This window comes from Platichthys flesus, chromosome 17 (genome assembly GCF_949316205.1).
Source record: "Platichthys flesus chromosome 17, fPlaFle2.1, whole genome shotgun sequence".
Classification (NCBI taxonomy): Eukaryota; Metazoa; Chordata; class Actinopteri; order Pleuronectiformes; family Pleuronectidae; genus Platichthys; species Platichthys flesus.
The window spans coordinates 8,078,285-8,102,886 of record NC_084961.1 but is presented as its reverse complement, the minus strand read 5'-3'; the positions used below and the strand labels follow the sequence as shown (position 1 = coordinate 8,102,886).

At 43.5% G+C, this 24,602-nt stretch overlaps 1 protein-coding gene across 1 annotated transcript in view; it reads left to right on the top strand.

Moving 5' to 3' along the window:
• pard6gb (par-6 family cell polarity regulator gamma b) overlaps positions 1 to 24,602 on the top strand; it is a 33,266-nt gene that overhangs the window by 1,545 nt on the left and 7,119 nt on the right. The window contains exon 2 of the mRNA XM_062410321.1: positions 4,428 to 4,650. Within this exon, the coding sequence (XP_062266305.1) occupies positions 4,428 to 4,650 (223 nt within the window). The remainder of the gene's footprint in view (positions 1 to 4,427; positions 4,651 to 24,602) is intronic.

The following is a 24,602-nucleotide window of genomic DNA, read 5'->3' as shown; positions in this document are numbered from 1 at the left end:
AGTGGAGTGGTGGGTCAGTGACCTGGAGGATACACAGATATACACACTGGTGTTTGGTGAGAGGGCATCTGCTCCAGGATGACCGTAAATCCACAGAATCATCTGTTTTAGTTCTTTGGGTGTTTTGAGGCAGGGTCGGTTTCATTTTGTGTTGCACAGAAACAGGAGTGGTCACTTTTACAGCTACCAGAGGTTGTTTGTGGGTGGGTCCCTCACACCGGGAGTTGCGTGGTGACAACGGGCAGGTTTAACAGCATCATCACCGCTGCTGAGCTGACTCACTTGTCCTAGAACGTCACAAGTTTCCCTTTTTTGGATCAGATACTGTATAACTTATCACCCATAATAACATTTTGTTCTGTTTTTTTCTGGTTCTGCTTGTTTGTGTTGTGAACTAGAGCCAGTTTCATCCTTGCTTCCTTCACAGGGAGAAATCTGGTTAGAGAAATCAAGTTGAGAAGAATTGAAAAGCAGCGAAAAACCATTTAGTTATATGGGCGCTCAAGAATATTAGAATAAAATCTTATCTAGAAAGTAGCTCTACCAGTGTTGCGTCTCTGTAAAACAACATTTTATCAGTTTTTTGACTCAGCTTGTTGTACTGATAAAAACAACTGTTTCAAATCTCTTGTATTATGATAGTTCAACCATCTCCATGAACTTCAGTTGTCTCAGATGATGTGATGATGGTCGATTTAAAGTAGTAACTTCGATTAATCCCTTGAGTCATTTTAAAGCAAAAAATATCTGGTTACAGCTTTTGAAGTGTAAATATTTGTCATCTATGATTCTTGATTGAACTTTGGGACTAGGATTGAGATATTAAAAGACATATTGTTGACTCTAGACCACATCATTTATAAATTAAGAAAATAATAGGTTAGATGATAGGGAAATTAAACATTTGTTGCAGTTGTAGTGAGAGTTTAGTCCTCAGTGCATAGCTGTCAAAATGTATCTTTCATGGTCTATCAAGACTCCAGCTATCAACCTCAGTTATTAGCATTTGTTGATTCAGATTATTTTCCGACCTGTTTGTCTGGAGCATGCTACGTGTCTGGTTCTCACCGGTTCACGTTTGGTTTTCTCAGGGGAAACCGCTCCAGTGATAAGCTTATCAGGGTTCACACTGGAGGTGTGTGGCTGTCTGTCCCGGAGCCTCGGCCAGGAGCTGGTTTCACTCACTCAAAGCTCTTATCAGAGACAGGGCGAGGGTGCAGGGATGCTGAGGGGGTTGGGATTTCTTTTTCCTTCACTCCCTTTTTCCTGATTTTTTTTTTTTTTTTTTTTTTTTGCCAGATTTTCAAATACTTCACTTCTCAGATCTTGTGTTTTTCTTACATTTTCATCATCAAAAAGCCCAGGAATGAGTTAGTGATGTCTTTCAGCCGCGTTGTCCCTGATATGCAAGGACAAAGCCAATACTGAAGTCAGTTATCTTCCATTTTTCTCCAGTGTGTCAGAGTGTAGCGTGTCCCGGCATGTTTCAACCTGTTGACATCACTAGGCTCTGATTGGCCAGGACGCCCGGTCACGTTTTGTGATGATGTGGTTTTAGGTTTGGGTTGAGTTTTGGAGCCCATGATTTATCCATCCCCTGTTCAGACTTGCTTGTACCCCGGGGCCATGTTCTGCCCATGAAGACAGATTGTACCGACTGATCACCGCGTACAGTGGCAAGAAAAGAGAACGTTCAGATTCACAGCAACAGCCAAGTGTAGTGATAAAGCTGATTTTTAATTGGTTAATCAGTTCTAAACCTGATCAAATGTACCGTAAACTGTTAACGGTGGTTGAGTCATGCCAATTTTTCACTTTCTGAAACGTTAAGTACACTTGTCAAACAAATACAAACCAGTTTGTCTGCCTCTTCCTGTGCTGTCTTCGAATGTAGAGTTTTATGAGGTGGAATCTAGGTTGGTGCCACCCTTGCATACATAAGCCTCCATTGGCCACAGTAACTCTGCCTGGCTTCCCCCTGGTCTCCCGACATGCCCCCCCCCCCTCTTAAAATGATGTGTCATCTTCTAATTACGGAGCTGCCGAATGTATCCCCTGCTCATATTCTCACCACAGAGGAAGGACTTTGGCATTGACGTTCACACTGCTGCATTATTGTTTGAGGACAAGTCATTGCTCCTATGGATACGCCTGGCTTCCACACCGCCATGGAGTTTTAGACCCAGAGAGATGTTTAGAGATGTTTAGAAAAGATGACGTAGACACTCACGAGCACTTGCTGATTGGGTCTTTTCGCTGCGGCTCCGATCACATGACCCACTTCCAGAAGAAAACTACCGGCCTTACCCTTGGCGACCAGTGTAGAACACAACATGGATGTATAACATTAAATTACATTTCATTTAGCTGACGCTTTTATCCAAAGTGACTTACCATAAGTGCATTCAACCCCAAGGGTACAGGCCCAGGACGACAAGAATCAATGTATCAGTTACAAGCATTGCTGACCCTGATGTCTTTGAGAAATGCTGAATTTAACTTGCACAACAACTGTAAGCAAAGGTACGACTGCATAGATGTAGGAGACGAGCTATTACTTGAGCAATCTACGACAATTCCTGTGTCCAGCGGGACGCGCTTGCCTTCCTGTTTACACTGGCATGCGCATGCCCAGGGTACATGAGAGGTCAGGTGCTTTTCAGGCCTGTTGGCTTGTGTTGACAGATTGTTTGAAATGAAAACAAATATGGATACATCCTAGGTCTGGCTTCCCCCTGGTCTCCTAACACGCCTCCCTCTTAAATTTTTGTGCCATCTTCTAATTACCGAGCCGCTGAATGTATCCCCCGCTCTTCTTCTCGCCAACACAGGAAGTAAACTCTCCCTTCTGCTACTCTGTCAGCGTTTTTCACTCCCTCTCTTTTCCCCTCCCTCACATCCTCTCTTCTCCTCTGACGTCAGCGTCCCCCCCCTGCTCTGAGCCCATGATTACAGTAACAAGCAGCACCTCAGTCTACAAATTACCACTGTGATTCTGACTCCGGTGCCACAGCAATTGTGTGTTTGTGCGGTTTCATCGAGCTGCACTTTTTGTGCCTCGGCCGTATATCTCTCTCTCTCTCCTTCCCTCCCTCTCTGTCACGTCCACGCTTGTCTATGACTCACACCATGACCCCGCCGTGACCCTCAGCCGCGCTCTCATTGGTGGTTCTGTGACCTAGCCGGGAAAAGCTGTGGCTCAATTGTTAAGTCTGGGCTCTTGTGTGCGTAAATGACGGGTGGGAGGAAGAGCTGCCCAGCCACTGTCATTTGTATGTGCTGAGACAGCTTACTCATCTACCTGTATTGTTCCATTGTACAGCAACATAATTGTCCCGCTGCTCCAAGTGACGTGCGGCTGTAATTTGTTTTCGCACTAATATGATCTTGATGTGCAGTCAGTGTAAGACACAGCTCGGGGGTTGGATCCACCCAGATCCTGATGCAGCTCGTCTCCTGATCAGTTTGTGGATGATGGGCAGACATATTGGGAAATACTATTTTGTGATTGACCCAGTGGTAGATGAACCTGTGATGGGACAGATATAAAATCATTGAAACTACTGCATTGGTATACAAAGTAGTGCATTGCTATTTTTACACTGACTCATTCACTGAGTGCTGTTCAGCAACATTGTTAAGAATTTGTAATGTCGTGCAATCTCATAAGCGATAATATCTCAGCAACAATCCAAAAAACAAAGACCAAATTTTTCTGGCGGTCAATTTTTTCAACTTAAACTGTTATAGTCACTAATATAATGCTGTTATTTTTTAACATGACCAAATCAGCATTGAAAATTAGATCTGTGATGGTGCGGCCCAAAAGTGTGATGATTTTTTCATGGAAAACCACACTTATCCACTTTCTTGGATAAGATTGATACAACTCATGTCTGTAAACTAAATACGCAAACAAATGCTGCATCCATTCACACAATGTTTGCAGAATGAGTGGAAGAAGAAGAAGAAAACACCCCTTATTCTGACTTGGGAGTGTTCACATATTGTTTGAAGGTGGTTAGCCCCATGCTAACCTTGTATTCGCCCCAGATAAACAACCTAAAATAGCTGCTTTTGTTGTGTTGCATATTTTTAGCAGTTTGTTGCGAGTGAAACCAGATACAAACAGTGTGTAATGTAGCTCTTTCTGACCCTGACATCTTTAAGCTATGTCTAGGCGTGTAATGCATCTTGCTTTGTTGCTCACCAACTACTTCCCCTCTGCCATTTTCTACATAAGGTCACAGCCACAATAGTGACAGAGCTCAGAGGATTTCCACCCTATTCTTTTTATGTATGCCAGTCAGATGGTTCAGATAAATGCATGCTGGACATCCTCGCTTCCTTTTCCTGTTTGGCTGTCGCACTGACTGTCCCTTTTTTTTTTCATGTGCTTTGTCTTTTGATCTTTTTTCCCCACTCAGTACGGGGCAGAGTTCCGGCGCTTCGCGGTGGACCGGGTCAAGCCCGGCAAGTTTGAGGAGTTCTACAAACTCATTCTGCACATTCACCGCATCGCCAACATGGAGGTGATGATCGGCTACGCGGACATCCACGGAGACCTGCTGCCGATCAACAACGACGACAACTTCTGCAAGGCGGTGTCCACGGCTCACCCGCTGCTCAGGATCTTTATACAGAGACAAGGTAGGTCGTTTGAAAATGGCTTCCTTTGGCTTTTTTCATTGCCTAGCATAAATCAAGCTTACTGAGTAAAAGATATGCTTTTCCTCCACCATCAGAATTCTCTTAAAACTCATTGTGAACTTAAATAAACACTGGAGGGATTCTTGTTTTCAAATATCCTGCGACTGGTAAACCTTTGATACAATCCTCTAGTGAATTTACTGCGTCTTGGGCTGCAGTTATTATGCTGACTCGAATTAAGTTTCCCTGCAGAATATTTCCTCATCCAATTATGTCTGCCTTCCCGCTATGGGAATTTGAGGCCTTTTTGTTTACTTCATGCATGTGTGTGTGTATCTGTGTGTTGTGTGTTTTGTGTTTCCTGCCCTCTTATTGGCTGAATCCGTCTCAGTCTGTGTCTGCCTGGCCTAAGTCCTCTGTCTTATCCAGAGGAAGGGCTCGCTGCAGGCAAATGAACACACACCCCCTCACACACACACACCCACACAAAAATATACACACGCAAGCGCACACACAAGTCGGTGCCACGGCAGACCAATAGAAATCAGGTCATTGAGCAAAGCCTGTATCCCGGCATACCAGACATTACAGCGAGACAAAAGATCTGTATGAAAGGAGAGACTCCTCACTGAGCTCCCTCCGTTTGTGTGTGTTTGTGTGTGTGTATTTGTTCAGAGACGACACCGCGGTACGCTGAATGGCAATCGAGTCCCCAGACCCTCTCTGTCTCTCCGTCTCTCCCGCATTGATCCCAGCTCTGGAGTGGGCCTTGACTGCCTGCCAGCGAGCATGCAAATTAATCTATCGCCATTCACTTCTATTCATACCCTCAATCCTTCGTGGAATGTCCTTGCTCGGTCCTGTAATGAACATGTACACTCAAGGGTATTGTTTAAATTGTCGTGCGGCAGGTTCGGACACAAAAGCGAACCACCGAGGGTTGAATTATCTTGTCGCAGATTTCTTTCAAGCGATAAGATTTGAATATTCAAGAACGAATATTCAGACGCCTAATGTGCGATTTGTTGTCCTCAGAGAGTTCTTATGGCTGGTGATGAAGTAACTCATTGTTTGTTGCTGATAAGGTTTGATTAATTAACACGATTTTTCAGATAGTGTAGCTGTTTTTACACAAATGAACGTAAATGGTCTATAAGTGCAAAACAGGCCTGTCCGATGTTCTGTGCATTAAAGACTACTTGTTTACTGCTTTTCAAGATCTTTACCCCCTAGTCTTAGCTATTTTTAAGCAGGGTAGCTTTGACATTTTAGTCTTTACTTACGGTTCTTTGCATAGCATCCCCTCGTAAAATGTTGAGCATGGGACTAAGCCTCCAACAACAACTCTTGTTATGATCTTACTTTGCAGACGACGCCGCACTAATGGAATTGCCGCTTGAAATAGAATTTCTATTATACCTCCCCAGTTGTACAACTGTCACTAATGTTTTTAACTAGCATGACTTGTAGATAATGTCCTAGCAGCTCCAACAACCCATTACGTCACCCGTCTCTTTTCTGTCTAGTCATGTTAGACATCATTAACATCCACATAGGGAATCTCTGTTTGACATGTGGTGTATAGCAAGCGTATGTTTGTCATGTTCTCTTAAATCCCATTCTCGCTTTCTGCCTTGCTTCAAAATCCCATTAAACACTGGAGAGGGATGGAGTGATCCTTGTTGGAGGACAGATTAGGTTGGACTAAGGGACTTATTTTGTGCTGTTGTGGTCTAAACACAGCGCTGACATGGTGATGTGGTTCAGGGGAATGTGCACTGTTGTGACTGATGCTGCAGCAGTATGAGCATCTTAAGCCTCACTGCTGTCTATTGTTAACAGCTAGACAAAGAGATGTGTGTGTGTGTGTGTGTGTCTGCGTGTGTGGATGACAGTGGGAGTACCTCACGTCTCAGAAGAGCTCTCCCTGCACCGCGTGGTACATGTAGGAGAAAGTGCTTGTGTGTGTGATAATGTCTGTATCAGTCAGTACCAGCCTGTTAGCACAGGTCATCAGTGAGCGAGCAGACCACCCCGGATAAAAAGAAAAGGCTTCACACACACATTTAAAGACACTGTGACTCACCCCTCACTCATAGCAGGGACTCTGTGGAGCTCAAACTGGACTGGACTGGCCTTTCATATGGATATGTGTGCAAGAAGGGGGAAAAAAATCACATTTAATTGAACGGCTCCCATTACAACTCTGCCAACAAAGTTTATGCGTCTCCTATCTGTGGTTGGAGGCAAGGAAATCAAAAGATCTTGAATGGACAAAGAAGTTTCAGTATCCACTACATTTTGTGCCACTACATGGAACAAAATGTTCAAAACTCCCAAGTTTCTGGATACATTGTTGAAGATAGATCTTTTTAAAGGCCCTCGGTAGAGTGAAAGATCAAAAACAAAGAGAGGGTAAAGGAGGGGTCTCAAGGTCGAACAGGAGTGGGACAAAGTTCAAAAGGGCGGCAGAAAAAGTAATGAGGCCTAAAAGGTGCGCTCCCTTATCTCTACTGGGTCCGCTGACTTATACCTTTTTAAGTTTTTGCAGTTCATTTCTCAGTAAGATAGCATCTCCTCTCTATCCCAACAAGTGTCTGGCTTTGTGTGTCTGTGTATGTGTGTGCTCAAAGAGTATCATGACATGTGTGTCTCTTTTATCTACCCGACACCCACCTTCCGGGTTTTTGTGTCCATTGTTGGTTAGATCCCTTGCGCACGTGCAGCATTTGTGTGGTGACACAATGATGACACCTGATGTCACCCCCTGAGGGCAAAGATGGCAGGTTGTTAAATGGTGACCTTCACCTGCAGAACAGAGGTTTTAAACGCTGTGGTTTATTCCCATACACAACAGCCTCACAGCACTTATGATCACACACACGACTCTTTGGTCAGAGCAAAGGGAAGTTGAAGTAGAGCAGCTGTGTTGTTTTTTATGTTGAACCAGGAAGTTCACTCACATTTTTGAAACTGTTGCTTTTGATCTTACCGCAACAATGTCTGTGTCCTTTTGGAATATGTTGCTCCTTGTCTTTTTGTTATTCCTGGTTGTGTCACAATCATATTCGGGGGTAATTTTACTACTTGATAACGAATAGTTTGCTATCATTAAACTTATAACATTAAATTTAAGAATGCATTTTGCACACAGACATGAAAGAAGCTAGATCTAGATAACTGTATTAGAGGCAGTGGTTTAATTGACAGGATAAATCTCCTTTTAAAGTTGATAATTTAATAGAGCTGGGGTATTTAACTCCATTAGTGGTACTCTCCATTAGATTGGAAACTGTCGGTTAGATGTGCCAACAGCTGAAGGAATCCTTTCTCGCTTAAATAAATTACATAACTTGAGCTATAAACATTTGTGTCTCTAAACAGAGAGAAAACATATTTCACTGAGTCACTGAGCTGTGCAGGAATCAACATGTACAAAGTGTGACAATAACAGTGTTGTTTAACAAGAGCCTGATGCCTGAATAACATTATGGAACGACACGTGCAGCATGTGTCTTTTGTATGCATGTCAGTACTTGTCTGTACTTTTTATATTACAGGGCAGGTTAAGAAGCTGAAAGTCGGATTTTTGTTGCATTACTTCCACTGTTTCAAACCCTTCCACCTCTCGGTCTGGAGCGGCAATCCCAAAACTGAGAAATTGATCATCACTGCCGGTGAACTGTGGATTGCTCTCTTCACTGTCCCAATGGAGGAACTTTAAGTAACTCAGGGCCTTGCTGGTGGAGCGGGAGATGGGCATGTGTGTTGGTGCAGCATTAAGCAGTTGTTGATTTCCCAGTCAATCTACCTATCAACCCTGGTCATGAACTTTGGGTACTGACCAAAACAATGAGATTGCCAAGAGGCCGAAATGAGGTTGGTTGGACCAGGCCTTGGGGATAGGATGAGGGGTTCGCACAGCCAGAGGGAGCTCAGAGTAGAACCGCTGCTCCTTCAAGTCGAATGGGGCCACTTATCAAGATGCCAGCTGGGCACCTTACATAAGAGCTTTACTGGGCTCACCCAAGTGGGAGAAGGCACAGGGGTACTCCCAGAACTCACAGGAGGGACTACATGTCCCGTCCGGGCCTGGGAACACTGTGGGATCCAGGAAGAGCTTGAAAGCTTGGCCGGGGAAATGGATGTCATGGAACACCGTGCTCAGACGGCTGCATCTGCAACCCAATTTTTGATAAGCCGAAGCTGGTGGGATGGTTGGACCATAGCTAGTGGGTTAGGGTTTTGCATGAATGAAAATAACAGAGAAAGACTATCTAGATCTTTACAATACCTCTTCGAGGCATTCTGTATTCATATGTCAAAAACTGGTTACATCGTTAAGGGGGAGGGTAGTCACTGAACAGAGGGACGTTTGGTCCTGGGACACTTCAACATTTCTCACACAATCAGGTGGGGGAGGGGTGAGCAAGAACTGTGGCGCATCAAAAGATTTGTGGTGAAAGAGGAGTTGGTGGAGCAGCTCTATGTGCGGAGGTGGACTCCTGGTCTGCTCGAATGTGGGATTGTAGATTGTTTACTCATGTATGGTCGGCTGACGATAGATGGTAATATCTTTACCTCCATTGAGACGTCAGTTGGCGATAAGAGCTGCTGTGACCGACTGAAAATACTACACTGAAATTGTGTCAAAGGTTTATGGTGCGATTATCTAGGAAAGCTACTGTGAGAACAGAGGCTCTTGTGCAAACTGATGCAAATTCCTTTCTAATGGCCCCTGATAGCAGTAAAAACATTAGAATTTATCTTATCTGCTTCCTTGAATCTATTGTTTTGGACGAACATGGCCTGTGAATGAAGGCTGTTAAAATGCTGGAAGGTTTCTGCAGCTGGCAAACTCTGCATATCCAAGCATGTCTTCTAAAATCCCACACTACAGCAACGATGTTGATGATAATGTTTAATGATCGTCTGTGTACACTTAAAGACAATCGGGGGGTTCAAATAAGGACATGTCTGTTTGAATTTCATTAAAACTTTACCTGTAATTACATAAATGGTCGAGACGAACAGGTCTTCATCCAAGTGAAACACTGGCCTGTTTTCGCAACGCATTTTTTTGAGGGAAAAGTTGAGTTATTTTTGTAGACAGTGCCAGTGGCCTGCTCGCAGACTAAACTTTCAACAAAAAGAAGAGACCCCTGTTTGGCAAAGGGCTAAAAGTTTAAATAAATAGTGGAGGGCTAAGGTCGAGTCTTCATATCTAGCTTGCTGAGTGCTGGGTTTTTTTTGCAGCTCAGGCACAACCAGACTGCCCTCCACACCTGTGAAAACTCCACGACCAGATATCAGCAGCAGCCAAACTAAAGAGAGATGTGGCACAGCAGAGAAAATACAAAATTAAAAAAAACTGCATGTTACAGCAGCAACACCAGTGAAAACTTAAAAGTGCAGACGTCCAGACCAGCGCTGTTTCTCAACAGCTTGGATCACACAGTTGCTTGGAGATCAAAGAAATGTTATTATTCTATTTCCATGGCTGCCTTCACTGTCTGCACTGAGCTACTTTCCACACTTGGCTCTCCGGCTTTTTTTCTTCTTGCCTCAGTTAAATTGTAAGTGTGTTGTTAACAGAGCGAAGCTTTTCGGACTGTGAACAGAGACTGGTTATTTATCCTGAAAACTATTTAGGGAGTACAGCAGTAAAATAAATGCTGCGTGGTGGAATCATTTGCGCGAAAAAGCTCATTAATGGTTTTAGGAAATTTTTACACCTGAACGTTTTCATGCCAAGGTTCAAGTCTTTGTTTCTCTGTTTACATTTGATCCTGAGAGTTTAGACCAAAATTGACTTACACTCTAGAAGAGCCTTCTATCTTTGTAGAAGAAGCTGTGGTGTGGATAGAGATGTCGGGGAACATGGTTTGACCTTACCCAGACCTGACCTGACCTGACATCTATGGAGTCACTACGGCTAGAAGAAGCAGCTCTGGTCCACCATCAGCCCCCCACTCAACCTACTTACAAGTTTTCTCTGGAGTTCTGCATGGAATGTGGTTCTTAATGATTCCGTCTGTTGTTTAATGTTAAAATTAGAAACAGCCAGACAGTTGTAAAAGAGATAAAATAGGGCGGAGGGGAGAAATGGTTTGCCATCTGTGAAGCAGAAATCTCCTGCCACGGCCAAATGCCTGAAATGTTACAGTCCAAATTGTAACTTAGGAAAGTTAGTGAGCTTTGTTAGTCTGGTTTTATGGTTTTGCCGAACTTCATTCACCTTAATATTCATAAAATCGTATTTTCCTCTCTTAAAAGAATAAAATTAAAAGCAGACCTCTGATTCTTTTAGCTGCTCTCTGCTCTTGATTATAAACGTTTGTTTTTCTTCTTAATCCATATTAACTCTGGAACATTGAGTTTACTTTTATTTTTACATTTCTTATCATATCCAGAATCGAGAGGGGACAAATTGTTGTTATTGTGTCACAACTACAAAGACGGAAAGTGTTTCCATATAGAAGCATAAAGCAGCCATTGTGCATTTTAGACCCGCAGGTCTCTGATGTGTTCTTCTCTCTGGATGAATCCTGTCAGCACATCTGGCCACTCTCACACCACAGGGCTTCTGAGAACACGTGGAGGTGTGTGTGTGTGTGTGTGTGTGTCCACATGCCTCGTTCACTGGATGGGAGGATGGTGCAGCAGATGTGTCAACATGCCAGTGCTCAGTCATGTTAGCTGTAGGTGAAAGCTGTGACCCCAGTTATCCATGTAGAAATTTAAAAGTGCCACTTAATTAGCATTGGCTCTTTATCCCAACCAAATTAATGACTTAGCCATTAGATTTGTGAGTCGGGTGAAAAGATGTCACACCAACATTTAACATTACAAGGTTGATTACATCCAGTCAAACATTATTCTGTTAATAACAGTGTTTGAGATGGGACGTCAGAGGAATGGAGTCGCCATGTTCAAATGGTGAATCTTGGCCAGAAACTAAGCTTTTCCTCACAGCAGATCCTATTGCTTTGCTGTAGTGTGCTTGCGTAAGTCTCTTCACAGACCATCAGTTATTTAGACTGCGTTTGAGTGTAGCCTGTTATTCCGAGGCCTCCTTTATCTACCTTTTGTGCTTGGTTGCAAAGAGCCGCCTGAGGCCGTGCAACGATGGAGCTGGTTTAGTGAAATGACTCGCTGTGATACAACTGGGCTGACACGCTACCTGCTGCTCCTCGAAGGAGACGGCAGCTGTTTTTTAAAAACCCCATCTCCTTCCCCCCACTTTTCTTTTTTGTGGTGTGGTTTTGTTGTCTTTATTTCATCTCAACCCGTCTCCGCTCTCCCTTTCCCTGTAAACTGTGTTGAAAGTGCACAATTCCCTACAACCTCTACATCCGATCAGGTCGGTCTGCATTCAGGAATGCTGTTTTAGGTAGCTGCTCACTCTTTTGGCTTCAGACCTCATGCATTGCTCAGTCATCAGGGGGCGAGGAAGAGAAAACCACGGCAGACAGTGGGGAGTCAGCCTGACGGTAAGGAAGACAGACAGGCACTGAGAAGGACGAAAAGAAAGGAGGGGGGGGGTGTGAGTGGGCAGGTTGAGTCCACCTCATCCAGTGGTCTTGCGGTTATCCTCCTGTTGCAATCTGAGCCCACGGCAATCAGGAAGCAAGAGGGGAAGCCTGTGCAAGCAGAGGTGCCACAAGCCAAATGTCATGTACAGTGAGAGACAAAAAGCCCTTTACTGGAGCTTCCACGACGCATCTGGGTTACATTCAGGGGGCAGCACCATGGGAAAATGCGCCGCCTTTGAAAATGCCTCATCTCAGGCCAGTGAGGTGTTTAAGGGCCAGTGAGCGTAGGAAATCTGTCCCTGTTTCTATCAGGAAAGGTTTCTGTGCCATAAAACCCTTTTTTTTTTTTTTTTTTTAAAGGTGCTGTGTGTGGGCTTCTCAATAAAACCTGCGTGTGGCCCCTTTAGTCTGCTTGTCTTCAGACAATGCCAGCCTTAGTTAAAGTGTGATGAGATGCCAGGAGCAGGACAGAGCAGCAGCAGCCCTGTCCGGCAGGGAGCCGCCTCTGCCTGCGAAGACACACTGCAGACCAACTTGGTTGATGCCATTTATCATGTCAGCCGGCACAAAAAGGGGCGAAACTTGTGCATGAGTGCTCACGAGTCTACACCCAAGCAGCCAGATACAAGCGCACGCACTCTTTTCCCTTGCATCCACTTTGTACTTGTGTGTTTGTGCACTGCAGTCTTCTGCTTTAACCGTAACAAAGCGCATCAATGCAGAGGATGCACATACAACACACATTTTCAGTCCTCTGTGTTCTTGAGGCCTAGGAGAGGAGGTCCTGTGTTTTAATTAAACCTTTGAGGGCTGTTGTGTTTGGCAAAACTACATTGGTGTTTGTGTTTCCTAAGTCCCTGCCTTCATTTTGGTTTACGACCCCACTTTGAACTGAGCAGCCGCTCCCCCACAAAGAAGTTTCCAGACATGGCGGGACAGGAGTGTCTGTGTCGCGGGACTCCTCCGCTCTGTTTGTCACTGTTGTAGAGCATTTTATAGATATCTATTTTTGTATTTTTAAAATCCTACTTCAACAATGTCTCCTTGGTGGGTTTAGATGATCACATATTGTCAAAAAAAAGTGTTCGGTTCGTGGAAAATACATCTCTCTAACAAAACTGCCAAAAAGATTTCTCCGGTGTTTGATGTGCACATTTCCTGAGGGTAGATTTTCAGGTCTCCATATTGGTAAAAAAACAACAACAAACAAATCTGCTCTCAATTCAGAAATGCCTCAGAATCTTGACATAACTTGTTGTTATGACAACTCAAAAAAAGCTTGGTGGCTGAAACTGACCTCACGCTGCATCTAAATGGGCCCGGGCTGTGGAAATTGTATGCTGATTGTGATGAATATAGCAAGTCCTTAAGGGACAAACAAACAACTTCCTCAGCCTCCAGCAGCAGCTCTGCAGCCACTCCTCAGCAGCGTGAACCTTCAAAGACAGAACAACTAGTTTGAAATACTTTAGGGTCTTTATTTCTTTCTGCTGCTTTATGGCTGGAAATTGGAACGAGATCCTGTGACATGTGCGACCCAGACTTTCCAACTGTGAGTGTAGGTTTTGGTCCTTGTGTGTTTGTTTGGACGCTGTCACAAAAATAAGTAGCAGGGCTCGTTGGACTCCTGTTTTAACTTCGAAGGACAGCTGTTTATCAACACACTAGAATTGCATCTTATTACAAACCTTTCTGTTGCATTTCACATTTAATCTCTATAGGAAATGAACATTGACATTACATTTAGAATTATTATTAAAAAAAAATATTTAAAAAATTGAATTATTTGTCTTATCTCGCTGGGATATAGATACAAATTGATACCTCACTTATAATACATGGCTATAGCATGAAAAACTAGCTTCTCTTGTTTTTTGTGCACAATGAAATGAGAGCCGTAGCGAGGCTGTTAGGTGGATTTCTGTGTTCCTCTTGTTTCCAATCTTGATGCTAAGCTAAAGTTAAGCCTTGTCTACTAGCTTCTCATTTGGCCCAAAGGTGACTTTCCCAAACTTTGAGTTATTCCTTTCAAAAGTAATCATAGAGCAACGGCATGAGTTTTGATTCTCCATTTTCTTGCGCTAGAAATATCTAATATCACCGGTTTATGGTTAATTACATTTGAGGGATGGTTTTCCTTTAGCCAAGACTATAGTCCAGACAATGCTGAGACTGGTCGAATAAGGGAATGCAGTGGAAAATTCCCAGGCCAAGTTTAGAACCGAGCCATGAGCCCAGTGAGGGGAAGAGGGTGTAGATTTGGGGTTAGAGGGAGCGCAGAGAATGGACGCTGGGTGGGTGTTAGTGGGTTTCTGAGGGAGGAGTCGCTGGTTTGTGCAGAGAAGGAATCGCCGTGAGACCGCTCTCTGCAGTTCCTATTTAATTACAGCTGTACTTGAAGGACAAGGCCAGGCATGCTCTGCCCAAGCATCTGAAAACACACTAATTCATATATGCTAATGTGGTGAACAAGTTTGAGCAAGGGATTTGTGTCCACTGACGAAATCCAAGTTTTCCGCACTTCCACATAGCATACAGGTTTTTGAGAATGAGAGTAACATCAGATAAAAATACCGGATGTTGTTTCAATCTGGTTTTAAAAATGTTTGGTGTTTATTGTCCAACTCAACCAGAGATGAGCTACAGTTTAATGTTTGTTTTTATTGATTTTAAGATCTCTTTCTCTCCTAATTACATTTTAAAACTTTGGAAAGCTCCAGTTGAATTGTTATCTGCCAAACAACTGGCACCACTTCTGCCTCCTGCTTCTCTGACCTCAGAAACAACATGTAGCTTTCTGGCGTAAGCAAGTCGAACCATGAGAGCGAGCTAGCACACCATCAACCTCTGCACAGGGTTATTTTTGGAGTCCATAATTACAAAGGAGGGACTGACTTTGCTTCTCTGCAGCTCATCTGCAGCAAACACACTCCTCACTGGCACGGTTGGCTCTAGAGCCACCCAGCTCACTTTGTGTTAGCTGTGTGTCGGCTACAAAAACAAGCTCATGCAAACAGTTGTTGGCTCACCTGAAGATAAGTTAGTGCATTTTTAAATTTATCATCCCTGCTTATTTTGTTGGATTACTAAATTAAAGTAAAGCACTGAATTTCCCAGGGTTCCTTGGAAATGAGTCGGATGTGCATTGTTCTGCTGCTGCTGCACTTGGCTCATATGCTATAAATCTGTACATAGCACACAAACACGCCCTGTGTCCCCTGAAACCAATCAGATGTGTTCGACCCCATGTGAAGTCATTTATTTCCCCCCATTTGAAGTTCACTCTCCCTGAGGCAGGAACCATCCAGAACTAAATCCACTTAACATAAAAGCCTGTGCAAACATGGCTGATGTCGGCTGTGTACAAGTTCACTATTAACTCTTGACTGTCTCCTTCGGTCTGTATGAATTGTCAATACGAGTCCATTAACCATATTTAATTGTGTGTTTCTTGGATTTTGGTCATTGGAGCCTCCGGATCCCTACACTGATGAAGTAAACTTGTTTACCAAAATTGGTAAACACAAATAAATAAAATTTGTTCAAGTTACTTCCTTTAGTTTACTACGAAACTTGGCGGAAGGATGTGATATAGATCGGCAAATAACACATTCAATTGGGCTTGGGTAGTCTTCTTTTTTTTCAGTGCAAGATGGGGACGGAACGTACATGTGTGCATTTGCTGAGAGGGAGTTGGCCGTTCCTTTAGGGTTGTTTACTCTTCTAATATCTCCCTGGTGCCACACTGACAAGATCTGGGGCCATTCTGTTTGTTTGTAAGGGAGAAAAGGGACTGCATTTTAGAGTTATCACATTTTCTGATGGCGATATCCAGAGAAAATGACAAATTCGAGCTATTAATCTCCAGACGATGGGGGTGAAGTGGATTATGCAACAATATCCCGTGTGTGTGTGAGCGCGAGGAATTAAAAGAACAATTGCAGCCAGCTAGAAGTACGGCCATATATAGGTCACGAGGCTAAAACAATGAGACAAGCTGTCAGGCCCTGCACCAGTCTGGCAGTTCTTCAGCCTCAACGTGCCCTTCACTGCTTTGATTGGCTAGAAGGAAGCCAGAGGTTTTCATGATTGGACGTGACAAATCACCAGACCTGGCAATGAGCATGACCATAACCACGGGAAAATTAGTTTAACATCAAAGTGAATCACACAGAGGATCTATAGCACGTGTCTAAATCCGGGGTTTGTCCACGTTGTGTTATTGATTGCTGCTGGAAGGAGTTCTCATTTGGCCTTTGTTTATTTGGTTTTGATCATTTACTCTGGTTTCCTGTGGAGCCAGATTATCTTTATTGAGCAGTTTAGTGATTTAGAACAGCACTTTGTCCTCGGCTGCATTTTGTTAATGACCTTTGATTAATAGATTAATAGGTCTAGGATTCAGCATCAGCTCACTATTGATGCTTAAAGAAATTGGGCAAAATAGTTATAGTGTGTATTGTAGTATGTCTCTTTTTTTTGTATAAAGAGGACTCAGAGTGAGTCACTAGACTTTTATTATAAAAACACCCCCTACTGCATACCTTTTAGTCATGGTCACATAAAGGTGGACTTGTCTGGATTACTGTCTGCCACTGAGCCTCACTTTTAATGAATGCCGCTCTGGTATATTCATCTTACCCTTAATAAAAGTTCACAAATGAATTTTTTTTGTTTTTTTTTACCCAAAGCCCCCTTACGAGCAGTCTTGCGAGTTCTTGAAGTGACTCACAAATGTCTGGCAGGGATAGACAAGACATCGTGAGAAGACGCTGCCCCTTCTCCCACACAGCCCTCCCCTTGTACCACCCTCCCCCGAGTTGGTGCTCGAATCAGGCCAGCTCAGCAGTTCAGGACGGGAGGAGAGGAAGGAAAGAGAATGGAGGAGGGGAGGAATGAGCCCCAACTCTTGTGTGCTGATATGAACTGTGTCCCATAGACCCAACGTAACAATGGACACTGACAGCTCATGTGGAAAGTCTCTGATAGACAGTTTTGACTATCTGTGTGTGTGTGTGTGAGAGAGAGTGAGTGAGTGTGGGTGCGTGTGTGTACTGGTTTTTGGAACCTCTTTAGGGCCATTTCCAGTTGAAACAAAAAAACCTGTAAACCTCATGGGGGCCGAAGCATGTTCGTCATCAGGCAAATCTAAATTTTTTGAGGATAGGGTCAGGGCTAACATGTTGACTGTGGCAAGGTTAGGGTCAGGAAAGCGAGGACGTTATTTGTTTTTGATTTAAGGCATGAATTGGTTAGTGTTAAGGTTAGGGATAAGGTTTTTGGTTTGTCTGTCCACAATGAAAGGAAGTCGATGCAAAATCATAAGGATTGCTGCATAAAACCCTTGTGTGTGTACTTGAACAGATATCTTTGTTAGGACCAGTTTTAGCCTAAAACTTTAGTTGTGATTGTTAAGGGGTTTAGGGGTTTAGGGAAAGCATCATGCCAATCAGTGTCTTTACCAAGATAGTAGTACAATATTGTGTGTGTGCGGTGGGTGGGGGGGGGGGGGCACAGACATGATAAGGACACAGAGACTTGATGGAGCAAACCACAAATGGAGTCAGTGGAGCAACGCAGGAGCAGGAAGAACTAAGGATATGTGTCACCATGCACAGGAAGTGTTCTGTTATGCTGTGTGGTTGTGCAAGAGCGGCTGTTGGTGTTTTCAGGTGCAGGGGAGGATGGGAACGGGGCCTGTCCAGGCTCGCAAAAGGACTTACCCGATTGCATCTCCGGGGAACGGGGGGCCCTCACCTGGAGGCCAGAAAGGGGGCTTTTCACTGACCCTTGTTCGTGCCGGAAAAGAGGTCAATGAGGGAGCTTGCACTGATGGCAGTGTTCAACACATAGCCAGGCAAAACTCATGCTGCATCCCTTTCAGAGGATTAAGAATAGTCATGTCAATGTGGATCAACTACAAAAGTGGGCAAGAGGCTGAAATTCAGCCAAGACTGTCCTGGTTAGTCCTGGGGTTAGACATTGGGTTGTGATGGTTAACGTTAGGGTAAGGCCCAAGGGAATAAGAGGCATGTGTGTGTTTGTGACTGTATCTGTCTGCTTGGGTATGGATAAAAACAAAAAGTGATCTCATTTGCCTTCGGAGATAACATTTTCTCTGGCCTCTCATAAGTCGAGTTGCAACGGGATGGATTATTATTCTTGCCCGTGGTGTGAATGAGCTGAGTGTCTCCAGAGGCAGCTTAATAACAAAGGATCACTTTTCCTGTGGGTTGATGTAAGACCCTCTCAGCAAGACACCTTCTGTGAAGACAGACACGGTCTCGCCCTTTCCCTGTCTTTCTCTTTCTGTTTCAATGAAAGCCAGCACTTCAGTATAAATAAGAATGAAACTGGCTTGGCGGCATCTTGATGAGTTGTTTGGTATAATATTGTCATATAACTATGGTATTTAGATGTGTCAGTTCATATATTTGACTTCCAGATGTAGTTTAGACTGTTTGACAGCTAAATGCAGCAGATGATACAGTGGTTTAGTTCAAATCAGTTGGATTATACAGTATTGTAACGTTTGAGTTCACCCACCCCTCCACAGAGGCCACTGCGTCCTACTTACATGTGGGTTTTATTATTTTTAGCTCTTTCAGTTTACCCTGTTTTTAGATGCAATGCTATTTAAATAACACAAATAATTTCTACACTCTTAGCTAAAACGATGGATTGGTTCTATTAATTTTCTCAACACTTAAACTGTCTCAAAATGAGCAGTGTGGGCAAACGTACATGAATAATATCCACACAGGACTCGTTAGACATTGTTCTCTTCATTAACCAACGTGAAGAAAATCCAATGGAGGGCAAATCCGTTCAGTCTGGGGCTCATTAAACATTATTTGATGAAGGCTGCTAAGCTTCTGTTGAGGTTTGTGACTGTTGGAGAGGAACTGAGACTTTACACAGGGATTGTGAATTTTATGTTGTTTCATATTGGCTGTGAATGAGAATATAGGAATATTGAAGAAAGAGGCTGTGAGGAAACGTGTCATTTTTAGGGGCATTACGACCTGACATTGCATCTTGAGTGATCCGATCAGAAGTTGTCTGCGCTAAGAACAGAGACATCCCATCACTCAGACCAAACCTGAAGGTCGTCGGCTGCATATGTAGCCGCATTGTTTTCACTGCTTGAATGTAAATCATTCCTGGGCCACATAAGAAGGATCGACTACTCAGTTGAACTCCTGATATCCACAATATCACCACAGACCTTCACTGAATGACTGATGCTTTTCCTAAATTAGTCAAATCTTTCTTCCTAGCTGTACACATTGATTCATTTAGCCCCTCTTGACTCTCTCACTCGCACTGACACACACACAGACACACAAACATGGTCATCGATCACATCGTAACTCAGAATGGGAACACAAATGTTGAGCAGGGAAGTGAGATCCGATCACAAATGGTCACAGGAGACCCCTTCAGGACACTTTTTAATTTCATGTGTAAACACCACTTGTGATTGGACCTCTCAGGATGGATGTTAATACTATAGGTCTGAACGGGGCCTAAGAGCAATTCTGTATGTGTTATCTTTACGTCTTTGCTCTCTCACACACACACACACACACTTTACAAGCAGACGGCCAGACAGGTGGCAGTGACTCCCATCCAAGTCGGCTGCTGTGAGCTGTGTCCCCACAACCCTGCCAGATTCTATTTTCTCTCATCCCTTCTTTGCCAAAAATGCATGTAAATTATATTTTTACTCATATGGCTGCAAGAAAGTATTTTGAGGTTTACTCTTGAGTCAATCTGAGTCCTCATTGTTCAGTTTGAAAATGTACCCCCTGTGTTATGGCTGTTTTTTAAGTAAAGAGTCCAAGATTTCCATTAACGCTGTGTTCCACCGGGATGTTTATTTATATCTTTGCATGGGTACTAAGCAGAGCAGGCCGCCCTGGTACCTGTGGGCCAGATGGAGCTGAAACTTAGTGGAACTTAAATCAACAGCATGTGTTTTCCTGGTTGGAAACATGCATATGTGCAGGGGGCAGAGAGGCGGTTGCATTAGAACCAGGAGCAGTAGTTGAAGGAGGAGGAAGCAGGAAGGGTTTGAGAACCCCCACCAGCACAGTTTTTTCTTGAAGGGTGGTGGTGTGGGGGGGGGGGGGGGGGGGGGGGGTGCTTGATGGTGTGTGGATTGTTCATTTTGAGGAATGCAAGAGCCGTCGACTCCATCGCTCTCCTCGTCCTCCCTCTTTGATGTTCTCCCCTCTTCTGTCATATGTCAGCACACACACACAAACACAGGTTAATCTCCTTACGTACGCACACGCACTCTCCTTCTCCCTTCTTTAAATACTCCTCTGTCCGTCTTAACCTCTGTCTCTCTCTTCTCCCCCCCCCCCCCCCCCTGTGATTTGACCCCACAGATGTGTGTGTGTGCTGGTTTTGTGTGGGGCCTTGTCTCTGTGTGTGTGTGTGTGTGTGTGTTAGTGTTAGGATTAGGCAGGTACTGGATATGGTCCGAGAGCTAGGTTGAGTGTACAGGCAATGAATGGAAGACTATGCAATGTCACGATAGCGCCTTATTACAGTCTTGTGTGTGGAGGATGGTGATACCTGTAGCGAATCTTAAACCTGTGACTCTCTCCTCACCCCACCACACACACACACACACACACACACACACACACACACACACACACACACACCAGAGCCAAGCAGACGAGGCAGCTCCCTTTAACTGGTCCCAGATGTGCAGCCCGGCTCCGGTGTGCCGCGCTGACTGTTACTGAAATGATTGAAGGAGTGCGCAAAGAGTTTTATCTCATTCTCTTCTTGCCGATACTTTCACTGGACTCCCATTTTTATTACCAGCGTTGTTGGTGTGGTTTTCACCTTGTGAGTCTGTTTCATCACGGCAGACATGTCGCAGGAACGACCACAGAGGGAGTTTTGAGGAGCGGGAGGCCTGCCTGTGGACAGATTTTGTTATTGTGTTAACATCACAACTGTGCAAGATGGATTTCACAGGTGTGTGATTGAGATCAAACTGAAAGGTGCTCATGGTCATAACAATGTGGTAATGACTAAATAAAAATGAAATTGTGGCTGATGTGATCCCATTGAGATGTTCTCTAGTTTATTCATACATGTATAATGTGATTGATATTCAGACTAAATGACTATGAATGATTTGAGAATGATGATCGAGGCTCTAATATGATTTTCTTCTTCTACCATTTCTCTCTGGAAATAACAGATTCCCAGTTCACATAAATGCGGTTCTTGTGTATATGTGTCAACTCCGGAGGAACAAGTATTCAGATTATTTACAGAACTATAAGTATAAAAACTTGCATTCAGAATATATTTAAGTAAATCTATATAATTATTATAGGCAAACTATGCTAGAAGTATCAAAAGTAAAAGTCCTAATAATGAAGAAAGGCTCGTTTCTTTTAGATGAGTATTGATGCATCTCATTTTATAAACTGATATGTTTTCTATGTTAAATCTTGAGAAAATATTTACCAACTAAAGTCATCAGTGGTAAACTAAAATGTTCAGTTTGTCCTTTGTTCAATATGGGGAAATACCAATATATAGTCATATAAGATGTAAAGTCTCAATTACAAGAACACATATACCTATTAATTGTTCTCAAGTGCATCATTTGAAAAGCATTTACTTTTCCGATAAAGGACAAGAGCAGAAGCTTCCAGTAAATTCCTCGACCTTCAGGAGGAGGAGTCGACAATTGCAGCCACGTACGTTTATCAAGCTTCTCCAAATTTCCAGCCGGGCCCTGCCTCCACCACCCCTCCAGGAATGTGAAATATGTTTGCATGTTTAAAAAAAAAAGTTCATCTTTATTCTGTCTGGATTCTTTTTCCATGTTAGTACTAGCCGAGCGTCTTGGCAGGAGACCGCCCCTAAACACACAGATTGACTTCCCAGCCGTCTTCCAATGCGGAAGAGACGAGACATCCATGAATACTGATTGTTTTGATTCGTCCGACACATACATTTTTTTTTTTTTAACAAAGGAGAAAATCTGACCTGGCAGCTTAGAGGAAGTGTGTTAGAGTAGAAAAGCCTTTTTTAAAGTATTCACTGCAGCTCCATTACATGGGAAGGAGCATAGAAATTTGCAGTTCAGCTCATTTTTTCCCTTTTTGTTTGGATCTGTTGTGTAAAACCACTGGAGAGACACCAAAACCAGCTATTTCTGACCCCAAGCTACGAGAAGAAAGCAGCACAGAGCGTCCTGCATTTCATTAAACTGTCTTTTCTAATGCAAACAGGGGGGAAATGCAAATGTAGGTAAAGGAGAAGAATGTTTCGGTGGATACGCACAGCGACTGTGCAGCGGTGTTGTTAATGGCCTGCCTCTCCTGCACGGCTCTGCTCTGTCATCTGCTGTTTCATCCCGCTCTACTTTTGTGCCATATTCTTGGTGGTTTTGAAAGTGTGGAGCTGCCAGCTGTGTGTGTGTGTGTGTGTGTGTGTGTGCATGTCTGTGGGGCTCAGGAATGAAGCCCACTGCCACAGCATCCAGTGACCTAATGCAAAAGGCAGCAGGGTCGAGCACTATTCACTCTTCTCTCTCTCTCTCCAGCGATTGTGGTCTCTCCTGTCACTAAGCACTTTGTCACGCACGGCCGGAGACGGTGATGGGGGCTGGGGGGGGGGGGGGGGGGGGGGGGTAGTTGGGGTGCAGGAATGTCACTGGCATAGATGGACTGTAGCTGAATATGCTGCAGACATAGCAACAAGCTGGAGGCTGGAGGCTGTAGTTTGAGAATACTGCAGTGAACTGATGAATTTAACATCACTCTCCTGTGAAAGCAAAAATACCAACATGTTAACTTTTCGTGCCCCAAGAAAGAAAATAAACCTTTCAACAGCTTGGTTAATGCGCACTTTTCACATATTTTTTAGCCTGTTAGAGAAGATGGCAATGGAAGTTTAATACTTGAAGGAATTTACTTTTTTGCCTAAGCTCTTTTCAAACTGGCAGGAAAAGTTCCAGAAATTGTCCAGATCTAGATCTCTGACATTTGCCTTTTTACATACAGCCCCTCCAGAAAATTTCAGGACATTATCCGGACCTAAGTGCTTACCTCAGAGCAGCTTAAGTTGGAGTAAAGATGTTAATAGACAGTAAAGTCTCCATTAACTTTATTTGGAAAATAGTTTTCTCTGCTTCCTATCTCTGGATGATTGTATCGTCGGCTTCTTCTGAATGCTCTGTTGTCCCCACAGAAGTTATTGCCTCTGTGAAGGCGTCTGACTGTAAAGTTCCTGAGCTGCTGGTGTCTGGGACGTATCACTGGGTAAAAATATCATTACCAGCGGGGTCACTGGTCACACCCCAGAGTGCCGTTGATGCAGAGTGTTGATGTTGTCGCCTTCACCCCGAGTCTCACATGCTCATAGTATCGAGGCTTTTCACTGACAGCGTTTAAGATTCAGTGATAAACATCAGACTTCTGATCTTCTAACAATGTTACAACAGATTACGAGGATCACATTGATGAGCAAAAAGTCTGAGATTTCAAGAGTTTAGTCGTAATATTTCAAGAAGAAGAAGGTTGTAATTTATTGAGAAACAAAATCATACTATCCCGAACAGATATAATGTCTTGCATAGTCTTTTCCAAAGTCCTGATACACATGATAACGTGGAGCTGATGAGCCAAGAGATGAATGATTGTGTTATTTGTGGATCCTGTACTAAAGTATAACTTAACAAAATGCCCCACATTCCTTTAGTTAACACAGGTGACAGGTTGAACTTCTGATATCCCCCCTCTAACATGACTCGTAGCTTTAAGACTTATTCTCATAATATCATGACCTTATTCTCAAATTCTTTCCCTTTAAGTGGCTCTAATACCCCATCGTACAATATAGCATTTGAATGGTAATAGAATAAATTGCTATACTACTTTAGCAGTATGCTTCTTTGTTTTAAGCCACTTTGGAGCTTTTCAAAAAAAGACTGATACATTATGTTTCCACTAAGCACAAAGATTTCCTTTCTTAAACATGTGAAGTGGCACACAGGCACGTTCTAGATCTACCGTGACAACACAGTCAAATCACCAGTAGATTCAGATAATGACGGTCTTTAGCTGTGGTCGCTCGTGTTTCTCCCTCTGCCAACACAGGTATACAAAAAAAAAACACTTAACATGGGGAGTGCCAACTTTCACAGAGTCCTGTGTGAAATATCACACATGAAGTCGGCTCCAAACACCTCTTCAAATATCATTAGTGTGAAGGTCGGTGTTGTTATTACCAGACATGGCTGCAATGTTTGTGTTGATCTTTGTGTGTGTTTTAGTTACATTGCATCTCCAGTAAAACGAAGCATAACAAGGACGTGAAATACCGTGTCCAAATGTCAAAGTGTGTGTTTTTGTGTCGGTCCATTGCTGTCAT